The sequence below is a fragment of the Erpetoichthys calabaricus genome, chromosome 10 (genome assembly GCF_900747795.2).
Source record: "Erpetoichthys calabaricus chromosome 10, fErpCal1.3, whole genome shotgun sequence".
Taxonomy (NCBI): Eukaryota; Metazoa; Chordata; class Cladistia; order Polypteriformes; family Polypteridae; genus Erpetoichthys; species Erpetoichthys calabaricus.
Genome location: NC_041403.2, coordinates 47,785,199 through 47,807,175, shown reverse-complemented (window position 1 = coordinate 47,807,175; position 21,977 = coordinate 47,785,199). Strand labels below are relative to the sequence as shown.

At 34.7% G+C, this 21,977-nt stretch overlaps 1 protein-coding gene across 5 annotated transcripts in view; it reads right to left on the bottom strand.

The window, feature by feature from the left end:
• agla (amylo-alpha-1, 6-glucosidase, 4-alpha-glucanotransferase a) overlaps positions 1-21,977 on the bottom strand; it is a 104,304-nt gene that overhangs the window by 7,350 nt on the left and 74,977 nt on the right. For all 5 annotated transcript variants that reach the window (XM_028811136.2, XM_028811132.2, XM_028811134.2 and 2 more), the window contains exons 24-32: positions 21,083-21,258; positions 20,899-21,001; positions 18,697-18,922; positions 15,361-15,472; positions 12,569-12,704; positions 5,234-5,346; positions 4,684-4,895; positions 3,047-3,144; positions 1,195-1,282 (exon numbers count right to left, since the gene is read on the bottom strand). In XM_028811136.2, coding sequence (XP_028666969.1) covers positions 1,195-1,282; positions 3,047-3,144; positions 4,684-4,895; positions 5,234-5,346; positions 12,569-12,704; positions 15,361-15,472; positions 18,697-18,922; positions 20,899-21,001; positions 21,083-21,258 — 1,264 coding nt within the window. The remainder of the gene's footprint in view (positions 1-1,194; positions 1,283-3,046; positions 3,145-4,683; positions 4,896-5,233; positions 5,347-12,568; positions 12,705-15,360; positions 15,473-18,696; positions 18,923-20,898; positions 21,002-21,082; positions 21,259-21,977) is intronic.

Here is a 21,977-nt window from a genome sequence, read left to right as displayed (position 1 = left end):
CTTGTTAGAGAGATGCCCTCTGTGCAGCAGTTAGTGATCATGCAAAGCTGTGTCCTCTTTAAAAATCCTGAACATGAACAGAGATATTTAAAGTACACTTAATAAAGTTTCTGGAACTGGGGGAAGGCTGCATAGAAACAAGGGTAAGGAGCATTGTGTTTTCTATTAAATAAAGTGAGATTCTGTATTTTGATACAGCGTTTATTTGTGGAATTGTATGTTGGTTGGACATACAAATAAGAATTTCACTGTACTACTCTGTACATATTATAATACTATGATTAGTAGTATTAAAAATAGTCTTAAAATATGTATTTCTTAATGAGTAAATCTGAATTTAACTGTTTTTTAAATAATATAGGACATTACTCTTCCATTGTATTGCAGTAGGCAAGCTAGAATTACTCCATTTGATTAAAATGAGGCAGCAAAGTTTTTTATTTATTTTTTTATTTATTACTACAATGCTCATTAAGTGAAGGTGCTCCTGTCCTTATTGCACAGAGATATGAGAATTAATGGTAACTCTTACAGTGCTCTTTAAGTAGATAGATAGATAGATAGATAGATAGATAGATAGATAGATAGATAGATAGATAGATAGATAGATAGATAGATAGATAGATAGATAGATAGATAGATAGATAGATAGATACTTTATTAATCCCAATGGGAAATGAAAATTTTAGCCTAGTATGGCATTAGCCAAAGGTTGCAGGTGTTTCAAAAAATCTCTTGTAGGTGGGGCATATTTCTGATCATTTAAGTCAAAAGGGTTGTACATGATGTACAGCACAGTCTTGAAATAAGGAAGAATGTGTTCTGTCTACAGATGACTTGATTTTGGTTTCCCAGTGCTGTCTCAAGTTATCTAAAAGTTTATTGGTTGTTCGATGTTGTTGTTTGGGTATATTTGTTTTATCAATAATGGTATGTTATAATAAGGCCTTCGGAGTAAAGAATGAAAGGAAATCGGGGAAGTATGCTAAATGTTTATAGCCAAGCCTTGGACTTCCATATAATGGAAATGTTTTTGTGAGATATGGTATAAAAGGTTTTGATATCAATATTATCCATGTTTAGAAAACTTCAGAGTTACGCGAGAGATGGTAAATCTTTATTGGTCAGTGGAAGCCAAAAGCACCAACCCATGAGAACAAAAAGAAAAAAAATCACTTAAGATGTATTACTTACAGGGCCTTGGTGATAATTAAATCCTTTAGAAACATTATAGTTGTCATTGTCCAGGGCATTATCATAGACACCACAGTAGACCATATCACTGTAAAACATAGTAAAACTTGTAAAATCTCACATGTAGTCTCAGCTATAACTCATAGAGACCTGGTATAATACAAACATTATTTTTCTACCTAGAACTGAAATTTACTATAGCAAAATAGACAAAGTCATCATGATTGGATTATGATGAGGATTTTTTTTTTAATATTTAAAAATACACACACATATTTGTTAGTTATTTTACAGTGCAAGAGGAGATATACACCCATCAGCCCTGCAATTAAGAACAATGACAGGTGAAGTGAATAACATTGACTATCTTGTTACAATGGCACCTGTCAAGGGGTGAGATAAATTAGGCAACAAACGAACAATCAGTTCTTGAAGGTAGCGTGTTGGAAGCAGATATGTAAGCATAAGAACCTGAGTGACTCTGACAAGGACCAAACTGTGAAGAAGTGCCTGTCTTCTTTGGAACAGCAACAATGCAGAATGTCTTCCACAGCCTTATGGACAAACTACTAAGCTGAAGTAAACTGATGATTTTCATCAAAAGTACCATTAACATAGTATAAATACTTAAAAGAAATGATTTTTAACTCCTGACTAGGATTAAAAATGATCTTGTAAAGTTTTAATTGTGTTTTGTCTGTCTTAACAATAACAAATATATCTGATGACCACTTGATTAAGCACACCTAACTTTTTCCCTAAAATACTTCAAATGTGTCAAGGAATGCATGGGGGCAAAAGTGCAGTTAAAATATGCTATTCAAATAATCCTCTGCTTGTATCATTGGACACTTTGTGTGCCAATAAAATGCACCGTTACACCAACACCTCCATCAGCTATGATTTTCAATAATTGGGTATGAAGAATCCATTTTCATTTGGACTCAGCCTTTTCCTTCAATCAAAGTAATTTGGAACTAGGAGTCATCAGACCAGGCAGCTGTCTTACAACCCTTAGTGTCCAGTATCCACACTACCTAATAAAAAGGTTCTACATTTCAGTCTAGGGACCCAGTGTGGCTGGTATCACAATAAGATAATAACTGTAGCTCTACTTGATCTCATAGTTTAATAAGCTGGTATTTTATTCTCTTTTTCTTATTGTACAATGCACTGAAAAAAATACAGCTACTTTAGAGTCAGCCCACAAGTATGTTCATTAGTAAACAATGGCTTAAAGAACAAGAAAACCTAAAAAAAAAGGAATGAATATCACAATCATTGTGACAATCTTAAAAAACAAGAAAAAAATTATTTGCATGTAGCATACAGTTAATTAAGGGTGGAATTCAATTTAAAGCAGAAGCAGGAAGGAACCAAAACTTGAAGCTACAGCAGGTTCCCAAAACTGAACCTAAGATCTACTGACCTAGTCACTGTATCGTTTGGGTCCAAAGTCCATAAACAGCACGGTGCAGTGAGGTTTGTATTTTAAGGCTTCATCTTCACTATGTATCTGCTGAAGTCTGCTGTTTGTTGACTGCTTATGCCAAATTTAACCACTATCCATTTATGAGTGCTTCTGGTTTTATGTTTTTTTTTTCTTTTTTTAAAACGGTAGCTAATTCCTGATACACCATTAATTATTGTCATAATACTGTAAACTGCATGTGCACATATAGAGTCTAGAAAATGTTCTAGGTTATTTTCTTTATAAATGGGTGAAAAGGAGAAAACCGCAGGAGGGTGCAATTATAATATTACCAAAATGAGATATATACAAACAAGATTTCTATTTCAATAAAATCATAAAAAACATTTGTTATTTATATAATCCACTTGATCTACTTACTCTGGGTCTAAAGTCTTCATTCCTAATGGCCCAAGAAGTTTCTTTTCTGCCATGTTTAAAGCTTGCCAAGCTTTTTCTGGAGAGAACAATTCTGGAGCCTGTAGGAAAGAAAACTACTTTTTAATACTGACCATTTGTGACTAGCAGTAAGCAGACTCCATAGAAAAGGTGAATTTAAAAGAAAACACCCAAAGACAGTTATTCATTTAAAGATATGGCAAAAATACTAATTTCTGATTTTTTTCTAAATGTAAATATTAAACTAGAATAAAAAGCGGTACCTCAGAACTGAACTTGAGGACCACTAACATACTACATACTACAGCATACTATACAATTACAGCAATCCAAAAGCCCCCTAAAAAACTAGTTATGGTTTAATTAAAAAGAGAGTGAACAGAAAAAGCATAGTAAAGTCAAAAGAAAAGTCTACTCTCTGGGCAATGACTAATATTCACATACCACAAAACATATACAATAGACTGTCACTTAGACCAGTGGTCCCCAACCTTTTTGACAGCAAGGACCACTTTATTAGATGCAAATTTTTCCACGGACCGGTCGAGGGCAGTTTTACACACAATTTACATAACATTTCTATTATTATTAAAGTTATTAAGCAGTTCGCATACGTTTGCAATCTGAGATTTTTCTTCTTTTTTTGCATATAACAAAGACATATGCTTTACATTTGCCAATCCAACAGATTGCACATCACAAACATTAACACTGCTATCTTTTTTTCGTGTCTGCCGTTTCTATAGGAAGGTGACAATGAGTTAAATTCCAATGGATGTTTTTCAAATGTTGACAAGTAATAAGCAAAAGGAATCAATGAAAACCACAGAAAACAAAAACAGCAAAAAAAAAAAAAAAAACAGTACGAGGAAAGTTCGAAGAAAGAGATTTTTTTACATTGTTTCTGTTTGGGGATCGTTGTGCAAACGTGCACATCTGAGCTGTGACCACAGATCTAACTGCTCTGTGGATGATTCGTTCAAGCATTTCAAGGTCACTTCGTTGTAATGAAAGCATCTGTTGAATGTACTTCGTAGTAATGTGATCTCTATAGACTCATGTCATATGGGGAAACTGTCAGGACCATAAAAATAGTTTGTTGTAATAGTCTCTCACCTCGGCCTCTCTCCTCTCTCTGCGCCGCTGCAAAGCCCCGCCCGCCAAGCGTTCTGAAAAGTCTGAGTGAGTCGTCGTTGCCGGCAGTTCTCTCGCGGCCCGGCTGTCAGACGGCTGCGGACCGGTAGTGGGCCGCGGACCGGGGGTTGGGGACCCCTGACTTAGACTACCTAAGAAATATGTTTTAAACTATGCCTGTTTTTCTTCCTAAGTTCAAACTTTTTATGTTGTGTAGCAAGAACATCAAATGGGGAGGGAGGATGACAATCCATATAATCCATCCATAGACTGAGCCTTCTTAATTAAATTATACGGTTAAACTATTAATAATAATAGATATACATTATTAACACAAAGTAAAAATAAGGCTACTTTTTCAGATCTTCTGAGAATTAGTTATGAGATACCATGCTTTGCCTTTTGTATATTCACTGTTTCATGTTGAGATTTTTCATTTTTAATTTACCAAGTGTTTCAGTTGACAGACTCATAGCCATACATACCACGACCATTGCAATGGTAAAGTTAGGTCTTAGTTGATAGTCACACCAAGCACTGGAAGCTCCAAAGCTATCTTTATAAATGCCTCTCTTGTGTACCAAATTGGGATGCTTTTCATTAGGATCAGATGGGTCCAAAGAGACGTAAAATAGTTTTTCAAAATTTTCCTGAATTTGCTTATTCCATTCCACATATAAAATCTTTACTTGTTTCCCTATAAAATAGAAAAGTATCCTTATTGTAGAAAAAACTGTACAAGAGTCATTTAAATAGATATGTTTAAATGGCATCATTTAGATTACAAACATTTTCAATTAAAGAACTACAAAATATATTTGCAGCAACAGTTTTAGCAGTGTAAGCAATAGAACTGTTAAAAAACATGTATATAAGGCACAACTTAAAAAAAAAGTTCTATGTTAGCTTTGAAAATTAAGTTGATTACTGCTTATGTACTATATAAATTATATGGCCCTAATTGTTCTATTACAATTAATTAATTAGTTCCCTACAGTTACTGTCATGGTGATGATATCTCTAAAACGTTCTTACCACTTCTTTGAACAGATGCTCCATCATAAGGGAACAGTTTCTTCTGGTGTAGCTCAATCAACCAGCGCAACGCAGATTTACTCAGTCCTACAATCTCCACAGCAGACCCATCTCTGGGGGGGAAAAAATGTTTAGTATGATATTTTCATGTATTTGTCTTCAGAAATCACATTATGCTACTAGGATTACAGGAGTCTGTACCTATAACTAATAGGCAGTGTACATTAATAATTGCTACAAAAAATAATTTTGCTAAGAACAAGCCATTTAGCCTAAAAATGCTTGTTTATTCTATTTGCCAATTTTTTCCAAAGTACCATTGAGTTGCATTTTTGAAAGTCCCTGAAGTTCCACTCTCTACCTCACTACTAAGTAATTTATTCCATGTGTCCAAGTTCACTGAGGGAAGAAAAAGTATACAATGTTTGTGTGAAATCTACTTTAAAGATCTGTGTTCCCATGTACTTTTTGAAGAGTTAAATTTAAAGTAATAACTGGAATCTAAGAGGTGTGATGATTTAGGCTAAACACATTATGTTTCGTAACCTTTTTCGTTAGGAGAATCTAATATGTGTACCGCTGTCAGGGACACATCCCGCATTTCTAGGGGCATGGTCTCCTAGGTCATGACATTGACTAGTTCAGCCTTTCGCTGTGAGCCTTATCTGATCTGCAAAGAAAATCCTTAATTTAAATTTTGACTTATTGTGTGTTTACTCTTCTCGTATTGCCAGGTTTTCAACTTATTGCTTGCCATTTGACCTTGATTTTTGCATCTCGTCTGGGTTTCAGTTACTTTGATTTATTTTTCTTTTCTTTTGTTTTGCTTTTTGCCCGCTTCTCCTGGTTTACTCATGGAATTAATTAACTATTTTCCAATCATTTGTTAATGATATTTCCAGAGATTTGTTGGGGAAATGTGTACTGGTATAAATAGATATTTTGATTTTTTTTGGAAGACTTACCTACACATGTGGAGCATATTAAGGAAGTTCTTCTCCAACTTTGTGCAAATAACCTATTCATTAAAATAGAGAAATGCGAGTTCCACCAGAAAAAGATTTTGTTTTTGGGGTATGAATTTTCATGGACTGGTTTTACCATGCATAATACTAAGATCACAGCTACTTTGGATTGGAAACCACCAGAGAATGTTAAACAGATCCAGAGATTTCTTGGTTTTGCACATTTCTATCAGCGATTAATAGAAAACTTCAGTTCTGTTATAGCTCCTTGTTAACCTGGAAAAATCAGTGTAAATTTCAATGGACTGAAGAGGTGAACAAAGCCTTTGAATATAATACAAATGATTACAACAACCCCCATTTTATGTCACCCTAATACTGAACTGCAATTTCTTGTGAAAGCAGATGCATCCAGCATTGGAACTGGAGTAACATTATCTTAAACAGGATAATTCGGCTGATATGTTGCCTATGGCAAACTTTTCCAGGAATGTTCTGCTTCAGTCTCAGGATAGATAGGCCTGTAGGACTCGTCTTTGACAGTAGGTGATGTCATGATTTAGGCTGAAAATTGACGTTTTGTGGCCTTTTCCTTAAAGAGCCGCCATATTGTGTACCATTGTTTGGGTCACATCCCATGTTTTTTAGGGGCGGGGTCTCCGGGGTCGTGAACTTGACTCAATCAGCAATTGGTATATTAGGTCAGCCTTTCGCTATGAGCCTTATCCAATCTGTGCATAAAATTCTTAATTGTATTTTATTGTGTTTTTAATTTTCTCGTATTGTCTGAATTTCAACTTATTGCCAGTTATTTTACCTTGATTTTTGGGTTATTTTTATTTTCTTTTGTTTAGCCTTTTACGTGCTTCTCCCGGTTTACTCACAAAATTAGTTAATTGTTTTCCTGCTGAGTCAGGACAATAGAAAGTAACAGCAGGACAGAAAGAATTCAGCTTATTCACTGTAATAAAAAGACAAGTTTCTGTGTGTGTGTGTGTGTCTGTGTATCTGGGTTTCCAATCGGTTGCTATGTCTCTGTTACATGCCATCTGGTAAGGGATTTGTAAACGCTAATGTTTGTAATTAGTTTCTACCTTGTTCTCTGAGTGTTTTAATAAAATCTGAATTTATATATGTGCCAGTTCTGCATTTAGTAATTAGTATAATCTGTACTTATATTTTAACTGACATTTGTTCACAACGCTCTGCTCTTGCACTCAGTGAAGAGTGCTATACAAAAAAAAAAAATGAAAAGTGCAATGTATTTTAACTACATACATTACCAAATACAATCCAATAGATGGTGCACTGCAAACATTAGCAATAATTATGTGGAGGTCTATGTTAATTACTTAGATATCTACCCATGTTAGATTGGTAGCACAACTAGTACTCATCAGTTTGAGTCAATATCTGTCATTAGCAATAATAGTGAAGGCCAAGTTTCTATATGCCTTCACAGGAATAGAATTCCCAAAAAGTTGCAGTCTTTACAGATCAAGATTTAGTACAATCCCTAGGAATTTTCCAGGCCATTGTTTATGTGACCCACGCTAGAAAACTGCACGATAAAGAATGAAAATTTTTATCAGTCCTTACACAAAATGCAATAAAGTTAATGCAAGTAAAGGGTTCATAAGACACTTTGGAGACTAGTTGAATTTTATCAGGGAAGACTATTTGCTTTTGAAAGTTAATAATTTTAATTAGACTAATTATGAAATATAGAAACTCTTTTCCAACATAGGTGACAAGGAAATTACTGAGTCCAGTTACATCACTTAAAGCCAAGCACTGTTTGTTTTATGGCTGCAGTTTTACACCTACTAAAGTGAGCTGAAAAACTGTAGCCAGTGAAATATGTTGAAAGAAGACAAATGGCACTTGCCTGTTGTAAAATCAGACACAGGCAGCATTTGGGGAATACAGTATGTTTGGAACTTTGCTGGTTTGTATTTGGCTCTGCTTGTTTCAGCTTAACATCCATAATACTGTTTCTTTCAAATGCACTTTTATGATTTGAGTACAGTGTGCAAATTAATAATAAAATAAATATACAGAATGAGGACAGTATTGAACTACAGCTGCCAACCAACATATTTATTTAGGATTTCTTTTAGAATTCCTGCCACAAGATAAACCTGATCAATGCATGGATGTTATTTATCCAAGCAACTACCAGACAACCTTGTTAAGTGACTTACATGTGAATCCCAGTAAATTCTTAAGAAGGTTAAACCGAAAATTCCAAGAGTCCACTCTTGAAAGGGACCATTAAAGTCTCAAACTAGGAGGCTTTCTCTTTTCTTCCCCCAATTCCAGTGCCTGCATTATTCCCGCTTCAAAATCTTTAAGCATATACTGATGATCACTTACATCCGTGTACTACAATGAGCTAATTAGCATTAAGAACCTACATAGGCATTTTTAAGCAAGAACTTAAAGAACTGCCTCTCTCTCTCTCTCATTCATTGGTGAAGAGGCCTGTCTCCAGCTCAAACAGTAATTCCCATGAAGCTTTAGTTTCCTGTTTATGATGTACACCGATTACTTTAGAAGTATATATTTAACATTGTGTTAGTAAAAACAGCATGCACTTTCCATGTTTTGAGCATACAACTGGATAACAGACATGTGGATTACGCAACACAATTAATGTGAGATTTCATTTTTTGTTTTTCTATGAATGTTTTTTTACTTTGTTTCCCCAATGTATAGAATTGGGCACTACTGGATTATATTATATCATAATTTGCTTTCTCTCCATTTAGTATAAAAACATGAGATTATTTTTTTTTTAAAGCCACCACAACAAATTACATGGGGTATATAACAAATAAAACATTTTTGGGTAAACTATTCCTTTGAATGTTTCCTTTAAGATTGCATTGTGAGTTGAAATCAGAGTTTAACATCAGTACTGCTTCACCCTTACTGTTACCATAGAATTAAGTAGGAATAGATATAATACATACATTGCTTGTGATGCAAAGCTAACAAAAACTCTACAAACTGACAGTCTATATAAAAAAAAATTCACACTGAACTGTGAATAGCATAACGTGTATTAACTACGCTTTTAAAAAATAAATCTTGCTATCCCACCATATTGAATCATATACAAAGTAGTCGTTTGTACTGAATCAAAGCATACATAACTGTATTATATTGATATTTATTTTGCAGATAAACTTATCTGATGGCTAAGTAAAACTACATTAAAACCTAAAAAAACTAACAATAGCTTACAAAGCAGTACTATACTTTTCAATATTGATGAACATAAAGGTTGGGCTGTCAAATAAAATCATAACATCCACAGATCCACTTAATTTAATTAATCACTTATATCTCCACTGAAAATGAATACTTATCTGCTCTTAACAATTAGGTACATTGTATGTGAAATCACATGGGCCAGATAGAGGCAAAGCAATGCATTATTCAACATAGTGACAGTAATGTAATCTGTTAAACCCAGGTAACTCAAAGGAATGCCTCCTAAGTACTTCCAGTAAAACCAGTAAAACCTGTGAGGCTATCGCTGTATTTTTCAATCAAAAAATTAATGATATTAGACATAACATAGTATATCTCCCCAACACTAAGGATCCTCCGAAACCCCAGTACTCCATAATAAATAAATTAGAGTCTTTCACTAGGATAGATTTACCTGATTTACATAAAATAATTTCTCAAATGAAACCATCCACCTGTGCCCTTGACCCAATACCAACAAATTTTTTCAAAGAAGTATCGGGTGTGCTTATTGATAATGTTCTTGACATAGTAAATTCGTCATTAGATACGGGGGTCTTCCCAGACTGTCTTAAGACTGCGGTAGTTAAACCACTACTTAAGAAAAATAATCTCGACCCCTCTGCTCTTGAAAATTATAGACCCATCTCTAACCTGCCTTTCTTAAGTAAAATTCTAGAGAAGGCAGTCATTATGCAGTTAAATGAGCACCTCAATAAACATGCTATTCTTGATAAATTTCAGTCAGGTTTTAGAACAAATCACAGCACAGAAACTGCACTCGTTAAAGTAGTAAATGACTTGCGGGTAAATGCAGACAGAGGCCATTTATCTGTTCTCATCCTCTTAGATTTGAGTGCCGCATTTGACACCATTGATCATAATATTCTTAAGAATCGCCTTAGTCAATGGGTGGGCCTCTCTGGCAGTGTCTTAAATTGGTTTGAATCCTACCTGGCAGGGAGAAAATTCTTTGTTAGTTGTGGTAATTATAACTCAAAGACACATGATATTCTATATGGTGTTCCACAAGGCTCTATCCTGGGTCCGCTGCTCTTCTCAATCTACATGCTTCCATTAGGTCAGATTATCTCGGGACATAACGTGAGCTACCACAGCTATGCTGATGACACACAGCTGTATTTATCAATAGCACCTGATGACCCCAAATCTCTTGATTCGCTAACACAATGTCTAACCTGTATCTCAGAATGGATGAATAGTAACTTTCTCAAATTAAATAAAGAAAAAACCGAAATCTTAGTGATTGGCAATAATGGATACAATGAGGCTATTAGAAATAAACTGGATGCATTAGGATTAAAAGTCAAATCGGAGGTAAAAAGCTTAGGGGTAACCGTTGATTGTAATCTGAATTTTAAATCGCATATTAATAAGATCACTAGGACAGCATTTTTTCACCTAAGGAACATAGCAAAAGTTAGACCTCTTATATCATCGAAAGATGCAGAGAAATTAGTTCATGCGTTTGTCTTTAGTCGGCTAGATTACTGTAATGCACTCCTCTCAGGACTACCCAAAAAAGACATAAATCGTTTGCAATTAGTGCAGAATGCAGCTGCTAGAATCCTTACCAGGAAAAGAAAATCCGAACACATTTCTCCAGTTTTGATGTCACTACACTGGTTACCTGTGTCATTCAGAATTGACTTTAAAATTCTGCTTATGGTTTATAAAGCTTTAAATAATCTCGCCCCGTCTTATATATCGGAATGTCTGACACCTTATATTCCAAATCGCAACCTCAGATCCTCAACTGAGTGTCTCCTTAGAATTCCAAGAGCAAAACTTAAAAGAAGTGGTGAGGCGGCCTTCTGCTGTTATGCACCTAAAATCTGGAATAGCCTGCCAGTAGGAATTCGCCAGGCTAATACAGTGGAGCACTTTAAAAAACTACTGAAAACACATTACTTTAACATGGCCTTCTCATAACTTCACTGTAATTTAATCCTGACACTCTGTATATCCAATTCATTATAATAACTATTCATTCAAAATTTGTACTAACCCCTACTCTCTCTTCTGTTTCCTTTTCCGGTGTCCTATTGGTGGTGGCTTGTGCCACCACCATCTACCCAAAGCACCATGACGTTCCAATAATGATGGATGGATTAAAAGCCAGAAGTCTGTATAACCACCAGCATCAAGTGACTCCGTGAGAACCCTAACTACAAAGAGGACTATTTCATTTATGTTAGGTAGAATGCCCAAAGGAGACTGGGCGGTCTCGTGGCCTGGAACCCCTACAGATTTTATTTTTTTCTCCAGCCTTCTGGAGTTTTTTTTTGTTTTTTCTGTCCACCCTGGCCATCGGACCTTACTCCTTTTTATGTTAACTAAGGTTGTCTTATTTTAATTTCTTATTTGTCTTTTATTCTTCTTTTCTTCATTATGTAAAGCACTTTGAGCTACTTTTTGTATGAAAATGTGCTATATAAATAAATGTTATTGTTGTTGTTGTTGACTAATAAAAGACAGCACTAACTTCAAAATTAAGTGAATTTATGTAACTTGTGATATTTAGATTGGTTAACTATCCAGCTATTATTAGAGGATTTCTCCTTTATACACAAAGCCATTGTATAACTGACACTGAAACTGTTGAAACAACTCTACACTGAAAATTCCTTTAAAAGCTAATACATTACGCCAGTGTGTAGAACATCCTTCTTTTGTAGTCTTATACAATAAAAGACAATATAATTATAAAGCAAAATACTTTACTCTATAAAGATCTGTCTGAAATTTGCAGGTTTTACAATGTGATATATCTCTGAATTCTGTCCTTTAGATCTCTAATGTTTAAGGACAGGTTACAAAATTACTGAAACAAAATGCACATTGTTACTATTTTAGGATAAACTCTGGAGATACTAAAAATTTATATGTAGCTTCCAGATATTCATGAGTAACTATAAAATATTGTTACATTTCTTTGGGTAAAAGAGTTATTTTGACTACGGTCTTTCTGATGTATGCATTATTAATTGAATATTCTTGCCTCACTCTTGTTAAAAGAAGTCTTCTGTATTTAACATTAACACAATAAAAATATATATGCATTGCACCAGAATAACTTAATTTTACATGCCTTGGTGTAGCAGGCATTCCTCTGTTACGAGCTCTTTCGCTTTCTCCCATTTTATCCATCCATGTTCCACAGTTGTAACGGTTCCCTCCAAACACAAATCCAGTTTCAGGGTTCACCCCAGCTGTCACATAGAATCCTGTAATAATAAAAAAATACATGTGACCAAATCCTAGAACAGTGATAATGTACAAAATATGTAATGTACATATGTAAATGTGTATTGTTTACTATCATGAATAACCTATATTAATAATAAATACTACTTAAACAATGGGTCAGATATGTTTACACATACGGTACATATGTACATTTTCAAAGTCACTTAATCCACACACGCACACCGCCACATGGGGCCAATTAAACCAGCCGATTAGCCTAGCACATCTGTTGGAATATAGGAATAAAGCTAGAGAATACAAAAGAAATCTCATGCAGAAACTGAGAACATGTAAACTGAATATGGACAACGACCAGGCACAGGAGTCTAATTTTCAAATGCACTATTGTGCCATTTCAAATATACTTGCATTTTGATAAAACTGTACAATTCCTTTTCTACATATATCACTTGTTTAATTAATATTACACATTTATTACAACATACATGTACTGTATAAGAAAAATGCTACATTTGAACTCGATCAATAATTTAATGTTTGCACATTAAAAATAACATGGGGATTTGGAGTTAATGTCTGATAGACTTCAAACATTTCATGTGATAAAATGTCCAAGTATTCTTAATGAAATCAAATCACTTCTTTTTTGTTAGGGCAAGTTGTATAGTACGACTAATGTAAAATATAGGCTCCTCAGTTTGTAGTTTTGATAAAATGTGTCAAAATCCCAGCTCATGTTACATTCTGAAAAGTTAAAGTTGCATTGTTTGACTTAAATAAAATTAGTTGTCAAATCAAAACAACATCTGGTAACATGTGGTGACAAAATTGGCATATAGCTGATTGGGATTAAGAGATTTCACCATTGTAACAAAGGCATTCTGAGCGATGAAGCGATGGTTGCGAAGATGATATTTCTTTAAATGCATATGCATACTATAATCTTTTTACCGATTAAGGCATAATATAGTACATATTGATTGACTATTTTCTTTACCAAAGCAGAAACTGTGTTCTGATTATAGGTTTTACTATTATTTCCTATTGTACATACTATAAACCTTTATGGAAAAAAACAGTTCTTCAGTTTTATCAGTAACGGATGTGAATACAAACCAATACTTAAATATGTTTCAAAGATACTTGCTAATCGTGTTAGAAAAGAAAAACCCCAATAGTATACAGCATTAAACTACTATAAAAATTAACATAATGAAACTCTAGCCTATGTCTATCAATGTTAATATCTAATTTCAATTTAATGTCTGTAGGTGATGAGAATTTCACATTCAGTGTATAACTGTGAAGTGTAGATGTCTGCTTTGGTCAAGAACTGAAATCTGTGGAAATGTGAGTAAGAAATAAAGTGAAAACTAATTATTAAAATGAGTACATTCACATCACTTTGATAATATGATTTCTTTGCAGGTTAAAGAGTTTTAAAAGGAAGAATAAGAAATAAAAGGAGCGGTTTTCTGGCTGGAACTGGCCATTTGCATGTTCATTGAGGAAGTCAGCTTAACACACGTGTACTTTTATCAGCAAGGCCCACAGAATACTTCTTTATACTGATAAATACAGGCACTGATCTAAATTCTTAAAATTACAGACCACCGGATAAACCTGATTTCAAGTTAAAATGGTGAATTTCTAATTTTACTTAAGAACAATATAAAAGATATATGAAGACAACACAGTTAAATAAACCTTATTGTCCCAGAAGAAAATGTGTTTCCAGCAGGATATTACATAAACATAACACACTGTTATACAGATACAAGAAAATACACAAAGACACAACAACTAACAACAGTGTTATTATCACTATACATACTCAAGATTAGTACAAAAACTAATAATTACTTTTAGCAGTACACAAAATAATAATTTAGAATTTTAGCATTTAGCAGCATCCCTCCAAGTAACAGAGTTTAAAGTGCTTATAGCTCTGAAATAAACAGTTTGCTCTTTACCCTTGGAAACCTAAATCTCCAGCCTGATGGCAACAGTTGAAATTTAGGAAAAAGAGGATGGCTATTGTCTGAAAGAATTAAATTGGCCTTATTTGTAAACTTGTTTGCAAAACAGTTCAATGACAGAGGTCTGCTGCAAGCCAATCATTTTTCTGCTATCTTTTTGCAATGTTGTTACAATGGTTTATATTCTTAATGCCCAGATTACCAAACCAACAAATAAAAAGAAATGTGGCAGCAGATTCAATAAAGAACTTAAAAAAAGACATCTGACATTAATCTCTTCCTAAAAATGACTATCCAAGGCATTATAATATATGCCTGTTTTTTTCTCCAGATGGCGTACTGTTTCTCTTTTTATTGAATGTATATTCTTTATAAGAAAGATTTAAAGTTAATAATTTCCATGCTTACAAAACTTTGAACTTTCAGTTTTATGAAGGCTAAGTTAAAGGAGTACATTTTTGATATCCTTCTAAGGGTTGTGAAGTTGCTTATTTTGGACTACATGAAATTAGAATTATCTCTTATCTCTCACTTTAGATGGTGAAAACCTAACTTCTCTCCTTGTACATTAACATAATGGCAGCTATGATCACAATTTGCTGAGAAAGGAGGATTGTCTTTTTTTTTGCACTTACATATTTACTTACCCTGAATTGCATTAGTACTGCCTGGTAGCAATCAGATAAACATTTACCTTCATCTCTCATATTACGATCAAGCTGAGGTCCAGCATTTCGCTCTTTAAACTGTATTCCTTCCAAATGACGCTGCACTGCTTCTTGGATGACATCATATAGAGGCTGATCCTGGGGCACCAAAGAAAAAAAATGTGTTATTACTATTTTGAAACATGCATATTCAGAGGCACAAAATGAATCCAACATATTTTATTAATATATATGGTTCATGCTGGGGCGGGCAGGGATGAACGCACGCTAAGGAAATTTGTTCAGAGCAGCTTTTTTGGGAAAAAAAAAGTTTTCAACTTTTGCTGCTGCTGGCGAGCTGCGTGCTCTGCTTGTCACGCTGCGCGTCGATCATTTAAAAGCCTGTACAGCAGCTTTCCTTTTGCCACTTCGCGTCTCTGCCACTCGCGTTGTGAAGGGTGGTGGGGCTGAACACACACTAAGGAGATGCACTCGGATCATCTGCTGGCTTGCTGCAGCTGCTTGTCGCTTGTCATTGTTTTAAGAGCTGGGAGCACATGAAGTGTGTCTGCCAAAAGCATTTCAAGAACCTCTAGGTTAGATGTCCGTGAATTTGTTTTAAATTGTTTGTAAGTAGGGTGTGACTAGGGCTGCAACGATTAGTCAACGTGGGGATAAACAGATGTCATACTCATTCTTGCCTTTAGAGATTATCCTATTAGCTGCTTAAGAGCTGCTTGATTACCAGACTAGAGAGATGACCAAGAATGGCTCATTTTTAATTTTCCAGAGTTGCCAATAGTAATTAGATTGCTGTTCTTCTTTATTAGTAGCTCTTTCAAGGAGAAAATTCAAAGTAATAATATATAATCAAACTCATGATGTTTTCAGCATATTTGAGAGGCAATACTTAACATAAATGGGCTCAAAAAACATGTTTTCTGCTAACAAAAATGAAGAACTGCAAAATTGTAGCATAACTATTGATTAAAGGAAGTTAATACTAAATGTACAATCTTATCATTACACAAATCCTAATAAGTTGGAGCTAATTTAAATGTACCATCTGCCACTGAAAGCTCACCTTCCCCATATCTCTTTATCTCTAATCTGAGGATGTCAATAAAAAGTGGTCTCTCACGATACAATGTAAACTGTAAAGGACATACTGTAACTCTTAGAACTGTGCAGTGATGACTCTGGAAACTGATCTCTATTAATTACTGATGCGACTGGAGGATGAATTAAAAAAAAACTATTCTACTTATACAGCATGTTATGGTTACTCAGTACATTCAACATCATAACAGTGCTAACTGATGTCAAGCTTCTTTCCTATGTCCCAGACCAATATGGTGACGCATTAATTATAAGCCACTGAAGGAAGACTGCTCATTGAGTAACTTGCAGGATAATGACTATAAGGTCAGCTATGTGGTCATTTTTTGCTGTGAATGCATGACATGCAAAAGTCACCGTCTCATGGGTTTTGCTTCCTAAGGTTGTAATGTCTAGTCTTGCGTGTCGTCAAAGTATCTCTCCGAGATGATCAAGTCTCGTTTGCTTCGCTGGATGCGGACGGATCAGCTGCTGGCTTTGTTCTCCTGCTGCCGAGATGCGTGTTCTGCTTGTCGCGCTGCATGTCGATCATTTAAAAGCCTGTACAGCAGCTGTCCTTCTGTCTCACTGCCTTGTCTCGTGTGACATTAAAGTGTCTCTAGCGGGACGTCAAATTGTCTTCCGAGAAGATCACATCTCGTCTCCCTGCAAAGATTTTTTTTTATAATAGAGAGATATAATTTGTTTAACAAGTTCACTTGAGTGTAAACAAGTGTAATGATGTAGGTGTAGGTGTGTGCTATGGTCTGATGTGTGTTCAGGGGTTCTTGTCTTTTGTTTAAACTGGCCAATACGGTAGAGAGTCAACTTCCTAGCCAGTAGTTCTGTGGTTAAATGACGTGTATGTTGCCTTCCTTTAATCAACATGGAAAATACATTAGCATATTAAATATAGAGGAGTCGGATTCAGGGATTCGGAGTCAGAGTCAGAGTTGAAGGATTTATCTACCGACTCCACAGCCCTGGTACTAGCCACAATAAAAGAAGTCATCAGCATCTGAAAAATATAGTGCTAGCACAAACCAATAATTACATTATAATAATTATGTTGATATTTTCATGGCATCACTGTAACTTGTGTTCTTTTCAAAATTTTAAGAGAAAAAACTGCAATGTAGCATTGAGGTAAAGTGCGTGCTAACAAACCTTACATTTTTCAAATGTATCTTTGTAAAGCATTCTTAGAACCCAAGCATAACAGATTTTCTTGAAATTTAACGCTTTTAATTATTATTCTGTAAAGTTTACAAAAATATTATTTTAAACTAGTTTTGTTTTTTTGTGTAACTTTTAGCTTAAACTAACAATGGTACAAAATTTTCTATACATCTTTCAAATTAGATAAAAACAAAACCAAATTACCAAAGTTTTGCAGTTTTTAGTTTACTTCATTGAACAGTTGAAATAATACTGTGACACGTGTTCAAATAATACCACAATTCAAAAATCTTTGTTTTAAAAGTTTTAGTAAAATTCAAAGCAAAACAGTTCACAGAAAAAGAGATAAAAAATCATATTACATAGAAAACAGACGTGCTTTTTTAAAGAAAGTTCTGTTTAAGGCTCACTTATCTTGCTTCAATTTTCTCTATGTTTGGTAATGTGTAGAATGGTCAGCATGATCAGAAAACTGTATACCAATGCTCCAGTTATAAACTACTCTAACAGTCCATGCTAGCAGTGAGACTATTTGCAAACTGGCTTAAATAACACTGTTTTTACAGGAATAGGTAAATTAAAATTCTATTTCAAGCTAACTTACAGGGGGTAAAATTATAACTAATAAGTAATTATGAGGAACTGATATTGTATTGGGTGGCACGGTGGCGCAGTGGGTAGTGCTGCTGCCTCGCAGTTAGGAGACCCGGGTTCGCTTCCCGGGTCCTCCCTGCGTGAGAGTTTGCATGTTCTCCCCGTGTCTGCGTGGGTTTCCTCCGGGCGCTCCGGTTTCCTCCCACAGTCCAAAGACATGCAGGTTAGGTGGATTGGTCATTCTAAATTGGCCCTAGTGTGTGCTTGGTGTGTGGGTGTATCCTGCGGTGGGTTGGCGCCCTGCCCGAGATTGGTTCCCTGCCTTGTGCCCTGTGTTGGCTGGGATTGGCTCCAGCAGACCCCCGTGACCCTGTGTTCGGATTCAGCGGGTTGGAAAACGGATGGATGGATGATATTGTATTGAAATTAAGCAGACACTTTTGTGAATGTAACAAAAAAATTGAATCATAGGTCTTTTTCACTACACAAAGACAATAAACAAGCTGCCTTACCACTGCGCCAGCAGGCTGTGGACTGGATTCATCTGTTGGGTAAATCCTAGAGACAGGGCACTTTAAAATATCAGTTCCATTAGGTACAATGTGGCAATAATCTTGAATACACTGCAGCCACCACCAAACAGCATCTCTGCAGTTGTATCTTGCATAGGTGCCCTGACCCAGCAGATTAGGGATGAAACCATGTCTTAGTGTTCCGGCAAAAGCAAGGATTATGTTTCTGAAAAGCAGATTGAGAGAAAAGAAAGATTCAGATTAAATAAAACCTGTGTAAAAATTGAGTGAGAAGGAACACTTTAAGGTATTTTAAATATTTACATCTTACATAGTTAAACATATTTATCATGTACTTCCACCTCATGAATTAAATAATGACATTTATTGTGAACACCCCAAATAAGTGCAGGATTACGCTAATTCAGACTTTTTGCTCTGAACATCCAAATAAAAATATGACTCATTACAGCAACTACTATAGGGTATTTTTTAAAATAACACTACAACAACATGTAGTACAGTAAATATGATTTCCACAAAAAACATTGAAATATATGTTCAATTTGGAATTCATTATTCTAAGCCTTCCAAAGACTGAAGACTGTTTTTGTATCAATTTACAAGTAGGAACTATTTTAAACTCTGCCAGGTTTATTTTCTTTTTTTTTTTTTTAGAAAAAAAGACTCATGAAAACTTCCTTTCTAAATTAAACAAGAATTATTTGTAAGGAAAAACTTAATTATAAAGTCAAATGAAAAAATGTTTTATCATTCCAATGTATTCAGTAGGATCATGTTTGGAAGAAAGGCATACTAAGGTCAAACTGACCCTTACAGTGAGTCAGATTAACATTCTGAGATATTTCTAAATGCATTTTAAGGCAGGCATGTCAAACTTACTACCATTGGTGGGCCGCTTCGACTGCCATACGTGCGTCAGCGGGCCGTACTGTAACAAATACTATTATACTATTATACAAAGTTACTGTAGCTTTCTTTCCAATGCTGAAAACTTTAAAAAATGTAACACTTAAAGTTTAAAGAAAAGCAGTGAGGTATAGGACAAATGCCAATTGGTGGGCAACCTATGGAAAATGTCAAAATTCATGATGACTACTGTAAGCCCACCACACTACAACAAACATATCCTTACTTTAAGAAAAATAGTACCACGTACCTGTGGTAAAATCTATTATTTCCTGCTTATTTTTTTGTCAAAAGCATGCCTTTCTAAGACATGTTTTCTTAAATAGAAACATTTAATGCATCAAAGTGGGCACATTTGATACATTTGGACCAGTGCCCCTTGAAATCCATTCTACACCACAAGAACAGGTATGTTTTTTAAGACTTATAATAAATGTTTCACTTTAGAAACACAACTTCATGTGGCAAATTAACATATACAGTATTGTGACTGTGAAGAAATAATTTTGATTTGATAAATACTGAATGTATCCTTTAAAAATTTAGTCATCATTCTGTAGTGAATTCTGCAATCCAATTTTTCTCTTTATTTTATTCAATTTTCACTTTTGAGGATAGATCTTTATAGCATTAACCATGCTTAGCTATGTTTGTCAGCAGATGCAAAAGCTCTGTTTTGTAGTCTAAATGAATGATATAAAGATACCTAATATGCATGTCTGTCAGCTGACTCTGGTTTCAAATTCTGGCCCTCGCATTGTCTATGCTGGTTTTCATCTTACACCCCAAAGAAATACTATGAGATTGACCAGTAACTCTAAACTGGCCCTGCAGGAGTGAGTGTGGGTTTGTGTTTGTGTGTGCTTTGTAATGGACTATTAACCTATGGAGGGTTTGTTCTTGCTTTCATGATGCTGCTGAGATATGCTCAGACCCCTAGCAACCCTGAATTGAATTAACGGATCTGAAAAAGATTAATAGCTGGACATTATATCGACAAAGGATGACTTTCAGGAAGGGTTCATAGATTATAGATTATTATTGCTATCATGTGTACTAAGTACAGTGAAATTCTTACTTGTCTCCACTCTCCAAAACTGTGATTTGAGAGTATAACTATCTTACATCAAAACTTCTGTCTTCCTTATCTAAGATAGCTCATATAATAATGTTTAAATTATAAGCATTTTAAACTAAACATTTTTGATACACAATATTATTTTTGGTATGTTTCAATAGAAGGAATTATAACTAAATTGCGAACTGTCTTACCTGGCCTCCAAGTGCCTGCCAGTGATCAACATTAGTCCTCTTAAAGCAATGAAAGTGTCCCTACCCCAGCATCGGAAAATCCCAGAAGAAAAGTGGGGTAAACCTTATTAATTAAAAGAGTTTAATTAATACTCAATAAAATAAAAGGTGTTTTATAATTTCTCTTAATAGTAACATAGCTTACCAGCAGCTAGAGAAACACAGCACTGTTCCTTCTCCTTGCTTACTTCATTGATACGGTAAGGCACATTCTGCAGATTAGGAGAAAGTGGAGGAAGAGCAGGAAATTTTCCTATTCCACACATCTGTACTGAGCCCATGGCAAGGTGTTTCACAAAGGTTGAACCATTCTGAACAAAACTGGGGAAGGAATAAAAATATTTTTTTATAAAGCAAAATTTATAGTTCTATGATTATTTACAATATAAAAAAGAAGAAATGTATAAAATTATTTTATTCATAATTTTATCCAAAAAAAACTTTACTGTACCATAACAAATTACAACTCCAATCTTTCATTTGCAATTAAACAGCCAAATACAGCATAAAATTTACTGAGAGACCATCCAAAGGAATTGATTAAATGCTAAATATAGAACCAAGACAGGCAAATTAGTAAAGAAATAAAAGCCCAGTTATAACACCAGACAATATATCTTTTTCCATATATAGTGAATTCATTCCCCATTTGGACAAGGGAGCACAGTGACACGGGCATTTGCACCGTTAACCCAAAAATTTCATTATGCAGGTTTTAGAATATTATGTTGTTACTTTCCAGTAGGGCAACATTAATGTATTCAATTACCACTAAAACATACTGGTAAAAATATTTACAATTATATGCTACAATATGAAACACAATATTTGTCTAATTGTTTTAAATTCATGTGCAGGCTTAAATATCATCAAGATTATTTGCCCTGAGGATGAGAAGCTGGGAACAACTGAAAAGTCTGCAAGCCCAATCCATGTGCAGGTTTCACCACTGGATTTTTACCACTTCAGCTTTTCCTAAATCAAAGTCAGAGAAAAGAAAAATTTGTTGGCCTTCACAGGACATGTTAGATGTCTTCTTT